Below are 14,090 nucleotides of genomic sequence, written 5' to 3' on the forward strand. Positions count from 1 at the left end.
AATTCAGCCACTGAAAGGTCGACACGCTGATGTGTTTACGAACATTGTTCTGCTGTTAAACCCAATTGATCTGAAGGTCAAAAACTAAATGTAAATGTAAAACAGGCCTTTGTGTCTCTTTCCTATTGTTGAACCATGAATACAGACTTTATCTAAGACAAGCGAGGCCTTTGGTGTTTCAGATGTTGTTTTGAGTTCTTTTGTGACCTCCTGGATGAGTCATTCATGCGCTCTTGGAGTAATTTTGGTAAGCCGGCCACTCCTGGGAAGGTTTATCATTGTCTTCTGTTTTCTCCATGTGTGGATAATAGTTCTTACAGTTCTTTCATACCAAACCTTTGGAACGCTTTGTACAATGCCAGGGTCTGGTTCTTGAGCAGATCGCGCCGATATGAACCCATTCCGGACTCTGCAACGGATCAGAGAATCGTACCCTGGCATGGTTGCATCTGCCGGTCTCAGCATGGTTTATCCGGACCCTGGACTGTTTCGCTTGCAGTGTGAATGCGTGCCTGGCCAGACTACCAAAAGCAGGAAGAGAGAATGTAACATAAGAGCAGCACATTTGAGTAGTAGAAGAAGAGGAAAAACAAAGCGCTAATCTGAAGATGAAAGAGTCTGAAAATGTCTCATGGGGCGACATGGAGTAATGAAGAGGTTCAGGCAAACAACTACATTTGTACACCAAAGCAGCAACAAAAACCCCGAGGAGACGGACTTTCTTCCTCATGCTTTTATTCCTCACGTTCAATACTGTCCTTGAAACAATCTGTTGCAACTGCATGATGGTGTTTGGTATGGTCTAAAAACATTTAGTGTGAAAGCAAACGGGCCAACTGACCGATCCCTGGCCTGGACCAGCAGTGTGAATGCGTCCTCACTGTGGTTCATCGGAGTCTTAAACCCTTAGAAATGGCTTTGTAACCTTTTCCAGAAGGATAAATGTCAATGAATTTGTTTCTCATCTGTTCATAAAGTTCCTTAGATCAGGACATTATGCGTTCCTTTTGCAATCTTTTAGCCTGCTTCATGTTGGCAGACAGGTTCTATTTAAGTGATTTCTTGAATCTGCTGGTCTGGCAGTAATCAGGCCTGATTTTGGCTGGCAGAATAAAAACACAAATGTTAATCAAAGTTAAGTCAAGTTTAAAAGGCTTTTTTTTAACACTAATAAATAAAATCTTCATTTGAAATCTGCCTTTTGTATTTATTTGGGTTATCTTTGATATCAGAGTATGTTTAATGATCAGAAAATACTTTTTTACAGCGCAGGTAAACATTAAAATGTGCACAAGTATTGATGGTTAACAAAAAATTGAAAACTATTTTAGAAGATAAGACATTTAGACATTTGAACAAACACTAGCATAAATAGACTGTTAAACATTAAAAAAAATTTCAAGTAAATAAATGATTACACAATAAATCTTTATGACCAAAGCAGACGAATTTCTTGCACTACTGAATTATCTATCACCGTAAGCGGCTTTTTCAAAGAGCAGCACCCCATGTTGAGGATCTTGATATTTAGACTGTGCTTTACATTTGTTTATTCCACTATTTGTTTGTTATAGAATAAAGGCTGACAAGATTCAAATGAAATCTGATGAGAAAATGAAACACCCTGAATCCCATCTACTTTTAGTGATGTCTGTGGAGCTGTTTTTTGGGACAAAAAACTCAAATCAGGTGTAGTTTTATTTTGGAACAAGGTCATTCAGAACAACAGCAGGTAAATCTGCCACAGTGGTGAAGGTGTTGAGACGTGGCATTCTCTGAGATGTTGTCAGGATGCTTGACCCCTGACCTCCATGCTTTTCTTTTCCTCTCCCTCGAGTCCGGGGGTTGAGACACAGGTAGGACAGGAATTTATTGTGTAGTGAAGCATAAATGAAGGGGTTGTAGCAGGCGGAGCTCATGGCTAGCAGGTGAGCAGATACCTGGATGACATTTATGTAAGTCTTTCCCAGTATGGTGAAGTCTGTGTCCAGGTCATGGATCAGGTTCACCACCTGGAAAGTGAAGCTTATTGTTAGAAATGTTATTAAAAGGCTAGAAAAATGCAGCTACATATAGAAAACAAATTGACCTTTTGTAAAGAAACCAACCTATTTTTTTGACCTTTCGTTCTTTAGTTCTTTAGAGACTATTTTTCCGCTTATTTCAGCTGGGTGGTTGAATTTTAATATATAAACAAAATGAACCCTCTGTTCAGTCAAATTACAACCGCTTTCTGAAAACAATAAGCTAGGTTTTGTTCCCTATAGAAGAGATCTGCGGCTGAACTGGACTTAGTTCTATTACAAAAACGGGATCATCAAGGTTTACCATTTTCGCAATTAAAATAACAGATAAATATTCATAAAAAGGTTCAATACTTAAAGTCTGCAAGTGAAGCTGCTTTCATGTAATTTGTCATTTAGGTCGTGTCAAAGTAACAGCCTCCTTTTTCCATATTCTCCCATTACAACATCTGTCCGTACAGACAATGGATTAAAAACAATGACTAATAAAACTAGTCCATTATTTTTTAAGCTATGCCCCATTTTTAAAACTCACAAGCCCATTTATGGTACTTTCGATAGGGAATGTAAGACTAGCATGTTGCTACATGATTTTATATGTGTTTGACTGACTTTTTATAATCTGATTGATATCTACCAGAAACAACTTTTTAAACATTTTGATGTTCAGTTTTTCTTCTGTTAAGAGTAACTAATTTTTATCATTTACTGTCTGTGTGATAAAGTCTGGTGTAAGGATTATAATCATTAATTAAAGAATATTTATCAAAAATTATAATTAATTCAGAAAAATTAATTTCTTAAACAAAAATCATTGCTTATGAATAGAAGTCAAAGATGTCCTCTGGTGTTGTGATTATGAGCCCAAAACACTTATTAATTACAATTTGTTAATTATCATTAATAATTGCTAATTATTAACCAAAACCACACTAAATGTCACTGTTTATTCAACCGCTTCACTGATAACTGGGGGAACTTTGACCTTATTTTGACAGATAAATCACTCTTGCATGAAATAAACAAACACTTTTCTTTATATATGTGAAAATGTATTGAAACCATATAGCCCTGATATAATTATTATTCTGGTCCAAAACCTTCGCCTAACTAACAACCACTATTCTACAAAAGAGTAAAATGATTACCTAACAATAATAATAAAAGAAAATATATTTGCATTGAGTGTCTATGAAGATCATACCAGTAGTTTTATGGACAAAATGTGCAATTTGGGTTAACTTGGAAAGTGGAGCAGAACCACTTTATAGGGCTTCTTGATGCGCTGATCCTGTGATCAGCTGGTAGAACGGTGGCCGCGCCCTTAGCCACTAGCAACTGATTGCCCCAAATCTCGAACAAAGGGTCATAAAACCCTGAGGCGGGAACTCGGTGGGAGAACTCCAGTAATAAAACTGGGACAAAGGAGCGGTCCGGCCACGAGGCCCAAACCGCAGCTGCTTTGAATGGAAGACTTTTAAAAGTCCAACTTCTAACTCCTGGCGGATTTAGGATCAGCCGGACAAAAACATGAACATACACCATACACACCTTGCTGATCGCATCGGCGCTCCTCGATTCAGCCGCACAGCAAATCAAACACTCAGCATAAAACACTGCATTGCATGCAACAAGTTGATACCTTGGGTTAACTACTGGTGATTCGAAATTACCTTAACTATGCCTCATTCTGCCCAGACTTCTAAATGCACCTATCCATTGTAATATTAAAAAAAATGAAATTACTTTGACATTGAGTTCTTCTCTTCCCCAGTTTGAGGATGGGTCGTAGGTCTGAAGAAGAAAGTGGGGGAGTTGATCAACTCAAAAACGGTAAACTTCCCATCCGTCTAAAATGGGGGAAATATGAGGAGCCGTTGCAGTCCACTGAATCAACAAGGAGGAAAACTCATCTCCTTGGCAACCTCTGTGGGTTGTCACCTGTGCCTGAGTGTCGGTGGGGTCTTCGATCGGTTATGAATCTTCTGGCCTTCTTGTTTCAGACAGATTTCCAGCTTTCAAGCTCTTCCAGTAATAACCGTGTGGAGGAAAAGTTAAACTCGCCTGCGAGTTTTTGTCGCTCCAGATATGTGCCTCTGTTGTGTCGTCCCATGAGACACGCTGGAAATGGCAACCGAGGTTTGGCTTCTGCAGGTTTTATAATCCCGGGTGACGTCAGAGCTGCGATGCCTGAGGAGCTGCGCATGCTGAACTGTGCAGCCTAGTTGGTCAGTCCGACCAAAATGGACGACCCCAACACTGGGCTACCTATTTAGCCACATGGATTCGGTTACCTTCTTTCCTTTATTTACGTTTGCTAATAAATAAAAGCAATTTTTTTCACTTAGGTTAAATGAAAGCAAAACTTTCATTACAGTAAATTTTTTTGCTAACTTAAATATTCAGAAACCTTTAAAAGTATGTATGTATTGCCATAAATTTCAATATTGATTATTAATCTGTCAAAACGTTAAATCTGCCTTTTATTCTGTCAAATGATCACATAATTGAAATGGTTGACATGTGAAACAGCCCCAGTTATTGAGTAGTTCTTATGCCTAAAGAAATAAATTGAGATTTTGGATTTCAGATTTTAAAAGAGGTTATTTTAGGAAAAATAATAGAATTTATTTATTATTTATTTTGCAGTGTGACATAGTTCTTATGTTACCCCACATCTTTGTCTGATTGGTTGTTCAGTGTCTCATGAAGACTCCTTTCCCAAAAACGCCACAGCTAAGCCCAAGAAGTCACACTGAACCTTTGAATCTATCGGAGACTTTTCCAGTCCAGTCAGAGACCACTGATCAAACTTATATTTTGCCTAAATGTGTATTTAGGACAATCATTGACATTATGTTGGTCTAGTTTATGTAAAGTTGAGCAAGTTTTCTTCCCACATCTTAAACATAAATGTTCATCATTTAACATAGTTCTAGGTCACATAGCACTCAGTGTGCTGTGTTTCTTTTAATTTATTCCTAAAACAGTATCCTGGTTTCTCTCTTAAAATGTGATGTGTCACTGATCAGTGAACCTTGGTCTGGTGTTTTGGTGCTTGGCTCCAACATGTTAGCTTGTGAGTGGGTGTTTAGTAGGTCATTTATGATCTGGGGCCTCATAGGGCGCAAGGATTCATGCACCACTCAGGATGTATAGAAATGAACGTCGTGTGAAAGTGTACGGAAATCCACACAAACTTTTGACCTGCTCTGAAAATGTGTGGCAGCCATGCAGACTTTTTCAGTGTCAAATAGACAGTATTACACTACAAACTAAATACACTGAAAAATGACTCCAGTCAGTTTATGTAACTCAAGGAGCATTGAACTTGATGCTTTTTCATGAGTTTGAGCTTTTATGGTGTGTTACAATAATGTAACACACCTGAAAGAATGATGGAAACAACCTCAGACGGATGTAAACTGTAAAACCTCCTCTGTCACTTGTCACGTGTAAATTAAAATGTGCATTAGCCTGTGTGCTGAGGAGCATAAAATGCATGTGAATCATCTAAGGGGCAATTGTATTCCCACTGAAAAAGAAAATGGTGTCCAATCAGGAGATTAATCCAAAACAAGTCAGTTCTGATGATTCCTAAGGTGAACAAGCTGTGGACAATCACAAATGTCCATAAATAGTAAAGTTTTGCATAATTGAGAAACAATGGCAGCTTTGGCTCAGCTGGAGGACATCACCACAGGAAGAAGTCAGATGGAGAGTTTTATTTAGAGATCATACTAACCTGCTGGCACATGATGATGCAGGGCTTTTCAGCCGGTTTAGATTGTGCTGGACAATTATTTTGGAGCTCTGCCCAAAGCCGGACCCAGTGTTACAGAGAGAAACTAGGATGAACCGTGCATCGCCGGTGAAAGTTAAGTTATGACTATTCTATTTTTTTTATTGCGCCAATTCATAACACATTTTGTCTCAAGGCACTTTACAGTTAATTCAATCAAACCATACAGATTTCAAGTCAAGTACTTGCATTACAATTGATTCTAGTTATCAAACAATGCAGCAAAATGCGGTTTATTATTCAAATTGGTTAAAAAGTTTTCTATCTAAGGAAACCCAGCAGATTGCATCGAGTCAGCAGTTACTCCTCCTGGATGAGCATGTACAGACAGTGGACAGTCATTTATATTGTGTTGTTTACTTTGCAGCAATCCTTCATACTGAGCATGCATGCAGCAACAGTGAAGAGGAAAACTCCCTTTTAACAGGAAGAAACCTCCAGTAGAACCAGGCTCAATGTGAGGGCCATCTGCCATGACTGACTGGGGCTCATACCCTGATTCAGGAGTCCTTTCTATGTGAAAGAAAAGTTAAACATTAAAGGCAGTAGTAGCTCATTCAGTGGCTTCATCTAGGAGAGAAAGACAGCTAAGCAGATGAACTCTGAGCCTGTTTTCAAGTCTAGAGGATGAAACATAAAGATATAAAATTCAAATTTTTTGTGAAGAATCAACAACAAGTGGGACACAATTGTGAAGTGGAATGAAATTTATTGGACCTGTCAAACTTTTTTAACAAATAAAAAACTGAAAAGTGGGGTGTTCACTATTATTCGGCCCCCTTGCGTTAATACTTTGTAGCGCCACCCTTTGCTGCAATTACAGCTGCAAGTCTCTTGGGGTTTGTCTCTATCAGTTTTGCACATCGAGAGACTGAAATTCTTGCCCATTCTTCCTTGCAAAACAGCTGGAGCTCAGTGAGGTTGGATGGAGAGCGTTCGTGAACAGCAGTCTTCAGCTTTTTCCACAGATTCTCGATTGGATTCAGGTCTGGACTTTGACTTGGCCATTCCAACACCTGGATACGTTTATTTGTGAACCATTCCATTGTAGATTTGGCTTTATGTTTTGGATCATTGTCTTGTTGGAAGATAAATCTCCGTCCCAGTCTCAGGTCTCTTGCAGACTCCAACAGGTTTTCTTCCAGAATGGTCCTGTATTTGGCCCCATCCATCTTCCCATCAATTTTGACCATCTCCCAAACCATGATGCTGCCACCACCATGTTTGACAGTGGGGATGGTGTGTTCAGGGTGCTGAGCTGTGTTGCTTTTACGCCAAACATATCGTTTTGCATTGTGGCCAAACAGTTCGATTTTGGTTTCATCTGACCAGAGCACCTTCTTCCACATGTTTGGTGTGTCTCCCAGGTGGCTTGTGGCAAACTTTAAATGAGACTTTTTATGGATATCTTTGAGAAATGGCTTTCTTCTTGCCACTCTTCCATAAAGGCCAGATTTGTGCAGTGAACAACTGATTGTTGTCCTATGGACAGACTCTCCCACCTCAGCTGTAGATCTCTGCAGTTCCTCCAGAGTGATGCCTAGCCTTAAAAGTAGACAGGGTGTCTGCCTCACGGACTAAAACCGGGAGCTGGTTCCACAGGAGAGGAGCCTGATAACTAAAGGATCTGCCTCCCATTCTACTTCTAGAGACTCTAGGAATCACCAGCAGTCGGAGAACGAGGTGCTCTGTTAGGAACGTATGGACCAATCAGATCTCTGATGTGGATGTGGAAGATGTGTATATAATTGGATGTTTGATATCAGGATTTCTGCTTTTTGGAGTCAGCGGTTACCTGGCATATCGAGAAATTCGGAGAATGTCAGCAGCTGTTCTGGCCATTGTAAGGCTGCCTGGCATGTATGATGGGATCTTCAAAGCGATCAACACTCAGACTGAGATGTTACGTGAGCTGAATCGCAGACTGGATGTGATCCTTACACAGGATCGCAGGCAGGTTGCGGTTCCTGGACTCAGGGGTGAAATGGGATAAATCTTGGAGAAAGTTGTTCGCTCGGATCTGGCAGAAAGACCAGGAATTTGGCTGTTTGAATTTGCCTTTGAGAAGCACCAGCAAGACTCTCAAGGCTGACAGAAAATTAAGAGTCAGCCTAACCCAAATAATTATTGTTTTTCTGAATCTGGCTCCCCTGCACGGCCTTGATGGCTGGCTATCTTCAACTTCTCCTGGAAGTTATGTAAACATGACGCTCTGCTCCCTCTGCCCCCTCCCTTCCCTGAGGACATCTGTGGACCTGCTCAGAACTTTGTGGCCGGTTGATGTACATTCCAACGAACCATCAAGGACAATGGCCTCTGTGACAGTGCTTCATGGACTTACTTGCACATTCACTTGCACACACACACATGCTCAAGATAAACATTTGCACTCCTCACACCACCTTCACCGTTCCCAGCATGATGTTGTTTTGTAAATTTGTTGCTTCTTTGTGCTGAGGTTTTTTTGCAATCTCAAACTGTATCCTGCTAAGAATAAAGTGTGAAATATGATTTTTTTTCCCTCTACTTACCTAATGTGGCCTCTTTTCTCATCTAGTAAGGGCAGCGCCTGTGAGTGGGCAGCAAAGCCTCGGTGACCCGTCCCCCCTTGTCTTGTGTCATGATGTATGTTTGGATGGGTTGTACTGGAATTCTAATTTCCCCTCAGGGATCAATAAAGTATCTTTGAATTGAATTGAATTGAATTGAATTGAATTGAATTGAATTGAATTGAATTGAATTGAATTGAATTGAATTGAATTGAATTGAATTGAATTGAATTGAATTGAATGTATGATGGAGCTAGATCATTAAGGGCTTTATATGTGAGGAGGAGAATTTTAAATTCTATTCTGGATTTAACAAGGAGCCAATGAAGGGAAGCTAAAATGGGAGAAATATGATCTCTCTTTTTAATTTTCATCAGAACTCTTGCTGCAGCATTTTGAATAAGCTGAATGCTTTTAACTGCATTTTATGGACATCCTGATAGTAACGAATTACAATGGTCCAGCCTTGAAGTAACAAATGTACAATGGCTGATTTCTAGGTTGTTGTTTTTTTGTGATGTCCTGAATAGTTTTAAAGATTTGAAGTACTTCGCATAGTGTGTGGTGACAGTCTTCCTAACAGAAATATAGGAGGCAAAAATACGTCATTACAATGATTGGGTATACATTAAAATGATCAGCATTAAGCTATAATTAAGCTCACTGCAGCACCTAGACAGTACCATTTGGACTTGATGCAAACATTGATAACAAAACAGGTTTGAGTCGACAAATGTTTTATTTTCAGTAAGGATTTAGTTGCTGATGTCATTCAAGATGCTGGTGGTTTGCTGTAATTCACTACAAATATCCCTCATGGTGTGTAGACCAAGTCTCTCTGTGACTGCCACAGCACCGTTGCCATGGTTATTTGGTGGGTGCCTACCGGGTATTTATGCTAATTTTTTATGCATTTAGAAACAGGAACCTGGCGGTCTAAGATCCTCATGCAGCTGCAACAAATTCCACACATATTGGGATGTATGATGGAAAGGTGTGCAGTGACAGATGTGCGCACAGTTTTATATATCTGACTTTTTTTTGTGTGCCGCAAGTTTCTGAATTTCTCCCTATTGCGAATTTTAGTATGAAAGCTGGACACTCTTTTATGCATGAGGCCCCAGGTATCCAGGAAAACTAATCATTGTTTAAGAATCAGCCAATGGAAATAAATTAAAATGCCTCAACAATAATTTCTATTACTGGGAGAAATTCGTTACAAATATCCCTCATGGTGTGGACAATGTTGTGGCTGCAGCACATCACCGTTGTCATGGTTATTTGTGTCAGGTGCCTTCCAGGTATTTATGCTAACTGCATATTTGCTTATGGGCGAGGACCGAGTGGTCCAAGAGGCACACGCCCAATTCCTCACAAATTAGGATGTATGAAGGCAAGGTGTGAGGTAACAGGTGTATACATGGTTTTATACATCTGAAATTGTTTATGCACCGCCAGTTTCAAGATTTCTCCATACCAACAGCTTTTAGTATGAAAGCTGCGCATTCTTTTATGGTCAATATATAGCAACTGTATGGTCTGGTTATCGGTTATTGGAAGGATTTGTATTTAAAAAAGGAAACAATTTTTGATGACGTTATATATACTTTGTTTTGCAATAAATCCCTAATATATTGTGATATTGATTTAAGCCATATCGTCAGTTCTTTCTGTTTTTATTTACGTTTTACAACCCATTCTGGTTTTATTGGGCTGCTCGGTAGGGCAGTGGTTAGCCTTGCAGCAAGAAGATCCCGGCTCTCTCTGGGAACTCCGGCTTCCTACCGCAGTCCAAAAACATGACTGTTAGGTTAAGTGGTCTCTCTATGAGTGTCTGTGCATGGTTGTTTCTCCTGTGTCTCTCAGTATTGCATTGTTATGGAATGGCAAACGGTCCAGGGTGTACCCCACCTCTTGCTCAATTATTGCTTTAGATTTGCACCGGCTCCCCCGTGACCCTGCAAGGACAAGCAGTGTAGACAATGGATCGATGGGATATTGGAACTAGGGCCGTACCTTCAGGTCTACAAAGGGCTCTAATCGGATTTCCTAACTCTCAAGAGATGCTCATCTATGACGAGTCCCCATCATGAGGACATTTTCCATTCAGAATGTCAGTCAATCAGCATGATTATTTATTGATATTTATATTTACCTGTAAGGGGAGCCAAGAGAAAGCAAAGCAGAGAACAGACACCAGCAGCAGACAGAAGGTCTTCCTCCGCCGTCGACTCCAAGCGGCCCGAGAACATCTCAGCTGGGGACATGCTGTCAAACCTGACGTGGTCCTCTGCTTCAGCTGGTAGGATATAGCACAGTAGGAAATGGACACTGCACCCAGTGGAACAAAGTAGGAAAAAAAGAGGATGAAACAGGAGTAAATGAGTCGGCCTTGTTCCTGGCCATCCCAAAACTCCTCACAGACTGCCATCTCCAGGCCTGCAGTGTGCAGATCCAGGTAGACCGTGTGAAGTGCTGTCGGCGTGGATAACGCCAAGGAGGACAACCAGATCAGGGTGACTAGACCCCAGCAGAATTGACAGCCTGCTCTCTTGCGGATGGGGTAAGCTACAACTATGTAACGATCCACTGCAATGGCCATGAGGGAAAGAACTGCTGCGTATACGGCTGTGGACTGCATTACAGTAACAAAATGGCACATATGGTATCCAAACACCCATCCTCGTCTGTCAAAGGCATAGGAGGCTGTCAAAGGGACGCAAAAGATGCACATCACCAGGTCAACAAGCGCCAAATTACTGATAAGAAAATTTGTTGTGTTGTGTCTCTTTTTCTTGTACCAGATGAGGAAGAGGAGAAGGAGGTTCCCAGAGCAGGCAATCAGTACCACAGCAGAGTAGAGGGGGATAAAGAGGAGTTTCAGATTGAACAGCAGGTCAAAGCCAGAAAAAGCAGGGACTGGAAACAACGAATTGTGGAAGTGGAGGTGAGACGAATTACAGCAGGATGAAGAGAAGGAGGATGCAGAGTCAGAGGCTGGGGCCGAAGAGTTCACTCTGGACTGATTCAGCCCTTTCTCCCAGTCCATGGCTGCAGAAGGGAAGATGAAAAATGAAATGATCAGACCCAATGTCGCGTTCTGAGGTTTGGGTTGACCAAAATGCAGACAAGAGCTTGGCAGCAGCATGTCGTAAAAGCCTTACTCTTTATTCAAGGTTTTCCAAGCGTAGCAAAAACGTAGCAAAATCACTGCAGGTACAAGCATGAGACAAATTCAAAACTTACTTGAGTATTCACTGCAGGAACTTAGCAAAAACTGAACTTAATCAGAGGTTGTGAATAGAAGGAACCAGCGAAGAACAATCAAAACCAGAGAGCTTATAAACATAGGGAAGTGGAGTATGGACCAATGAGAACTGAGAGGCAGGAAATCAGGGGAGATAGTAATCAGGTGTGGACCAGGTTGTACAGAACTGAGGGAATGTGAATAGTTGCTACAGTGACCAAACTAGAAAAAGGGAACATGAGAGGAGCTTAGACAATAACGTAACCAAAGGGAACCTGACTACAAAAACAAAACTATAAGTAAGGGACTGAATAACAAAACTCAGGGAAACAGATCTAAGCAAAACTATGGACAAAGATAAATAACCAAAAGAAACATAAGAACCTAGAATAATCATTAACTAAAGTAAACTGAGAAACTAGAGAGAATAGAAGAAACACCACAACCTCATAATTAACAAAGAACCCATAAAGAAAACCTTGACTGTAAAATAAACAAAACCTAAACCAACACTGACTGAAGTAACTGGAAAGGAAACAGAGAATGTGAGAAGTAGAATATGTGCAAACCAAAAGTAAACAATAACTAAAGCTAACCTATTATGGAGGCTGGAACTAAACTAAACTGAGGAACTAAACTAGAAAAGAGAACAAGTACCTAACATAATAAAACATTAAGATACTAAATGAGAAACTAAACAAGAAAATCCAGGGAGACTAAGAACTATAATAATAATAAGAAGAAGAAGAAGAAGAAAACTATAACAAGAAATAGGAAAGCAAACACAAAAGGAACTAGGAGCAAGGGGAGAGAAAACAACAAACACTAAGAGGCAGTAGAAGGAAATAAACAAACAACCATAACTACAAAACCTAACTAAAGTCAAAACACAAACCACAACAAAGTCCAAAATGTCGCACCACGACACCCAATTTGCTGCATATTCTTAAGCAAACTGTGACGTTTACCCCTCTTCCATATTTTGCATTTATTGAGACTTATTCATTTATTTGCCAACATGAGATGACTCACATTTAAGCAGAATAGAGCTCACAGTCAGCCTCATTAAGGAAGCTTCAGCAGGCCTTTTTGTCTCTGTCAACAACCCTAAGACTTTATCCTACGTCTCATCTTTTATTCTCTCCAAGTCTGATTCATCTCATCCTCTGTGCTCAGGTTTTTATGAGCAAACCGAAATGATTTGTGCAGTCCACATGAACCATCTCAGTTTCTCTGAATCAAACCAATGCTTCAGAAAAGCTCATTCTGAACATATGCTCAAACATCTTTAGATGACATGCAATCAAAAATACTCACCAGCCAGCTGTATGTAACCAGATAGTACACGTGTGACAAACGTCATGCACAAGGACTTGATTTGCAATCTGTGGCTGCAGAATGAGGCTTTGATTTTAAGAATTGTTTTCCACAAACACAGACAAAAAAACACTAAATTATTGAACACAAATCAATCTGCTAGATTTGGAGGGGATGAAATTAACAGCACCAGAACAACCTGTGATCATCCCACTGTAGAGGAGGAATTAGTGCATGTTAATGAGCTGGTAGGGCTGAGCAGGACCGTCTGGCTACTGCTTGTCACAAACTACAAGAATTTTCCCAAAATAATTCTATTAAATACTAGTAATTTGTATTCAGGCCATCCTGGTTGAGAACCTTACCAAAGCTACATTTTATACCAATACAGACCAAACATCGGCAACATAAATATATGAAAATTTAAAAACTCCTTGGACTTTAAACTTGCTTTAAATCAATTATCATTCTGTTCAACGCAACATGCCACAGGTATTTTACAATATTTGGTCACTGAAGTTTATATTAAAATTAGAAAGTACCTGTTTAAGGTGTTAGTCCGAAGGCTGGGCACCTGTTAGTGTCTTCTTTCTTGCAGAAAGTCCTGCCGTTGTGCAGCCTACCCTCCTCTCTGCTTTGGAATAAAGAGGCAAGCTCTTTCTCTCTCTCTCTCTCTTTGTCAGTAGGCTTCATACACACACACACACACACACAAACACACACCACTCAGTATGTGATTGTGTGTGAGTCACCTCCAGTTTGGTGAAAGAAAAATCAGAATCTCTCATAAATGCTCCTCAAGAAGCCTGCTATCCTGCATAAAGATCTCTTCATTTTAAAAGACTGAGCAGAATTTCCTCCAGACAAACCAGTTATTATATTAACGATTAGCTATGATCACTCTGAACATGCTATGTAGTCCTGTCAGAGACATTATTTTTTGCAGCTATTGCTTTTTTTTATCACACTTGCATCAGATCGTTAAACACACAAATCCAAATAAAACTGTTTTAAAAATTAAAGTCATTTCAAGTTTTAGTGTTTTACAAAAAGTAACTTTAACTCCAATCCATCCAGTACAAGTACTTTTTCAGGTTGATATGATCAGATTATTTTGCATTTCATTATACCTAATGAGCCTGGGGTCTTTC

At 40.0% G+C, this 14,090-nt stretch overlaps 1 protein-coding gene across 2 annotated transcripts; it reads right to left on the bottom strand.

The window, feature by feature from the left end:
- Positions 1–718: 718 nt before the first annotated feature.
- On the bottom strand, positions 719–13,567 carry prlh2r (prolactin releasing hormone 2 receptor). 2 transcript variants are annotated; one of them, XM_047345792.1, is made up of 3 exons: positions 13,482–13,567; positions 10,531–11,426; positions 719–2,012 (listed from the first exon to the last, which is right to left on the bottom strand). In XM_047345792.1, the coding sequence occupies exons 2-3, from the start codon at positions 11,422–11,424 to the stop codon at positions 1,698–1,700; spliced, it is 1,209 nt and encodes a 402-aa protein (XP_047201748.1). In that variant the 5' UTR covers positions 11,425–11,426; positions 13,482–13,567; the 3' UTR covers positions 719–1,697. The 2 variants fall into 2 exon arrangements, with proteins under 2 accessions (XP_047201748.1, XP_047201749.1); XM_047345793.1 differs by lacking the exon at positions 13,482–13,567 and adding an exon at positions 11,622–11,668.
- Positions 13,568–14,090: the final 523 nt, after the last annotated feature.

Source organism: Girardinichthys multiradiatus, chromosome 19 (assembly GCF_021462225.1).
Source record: "Girardinichthys multiradiatus isolate DD_20200921_A chromosome 19, DD_fGirMul_XY1, whole genome shotgun sequence".
Lineage (NCBI taxonomy): Eukaryota > Metazoa > Chordata > Actinopteri > Cyprinodontiformes > Goodeidae > Girardinichthys > Girardinichthys multiradiatus.

What these genes read in the sequence shown, in the direction of transcription:
- prlh2r (XM_047345792.1), bottom strand. Translation starts at nt 11,424, where the DNA reads ATGGACTGGGAGAAAGGGCTGAATCAGTCCAGAGTGAACTCTTCGGCC. An exon ending in TCTCTTGGCTCCCCTTACAG is followed by an intron (nt 2,013 to 10,530) that starts GTAAATATAAAT and finishes TTCACTTTCCAG; the next exon opens with GTGGTGAACCTGATCCATGA.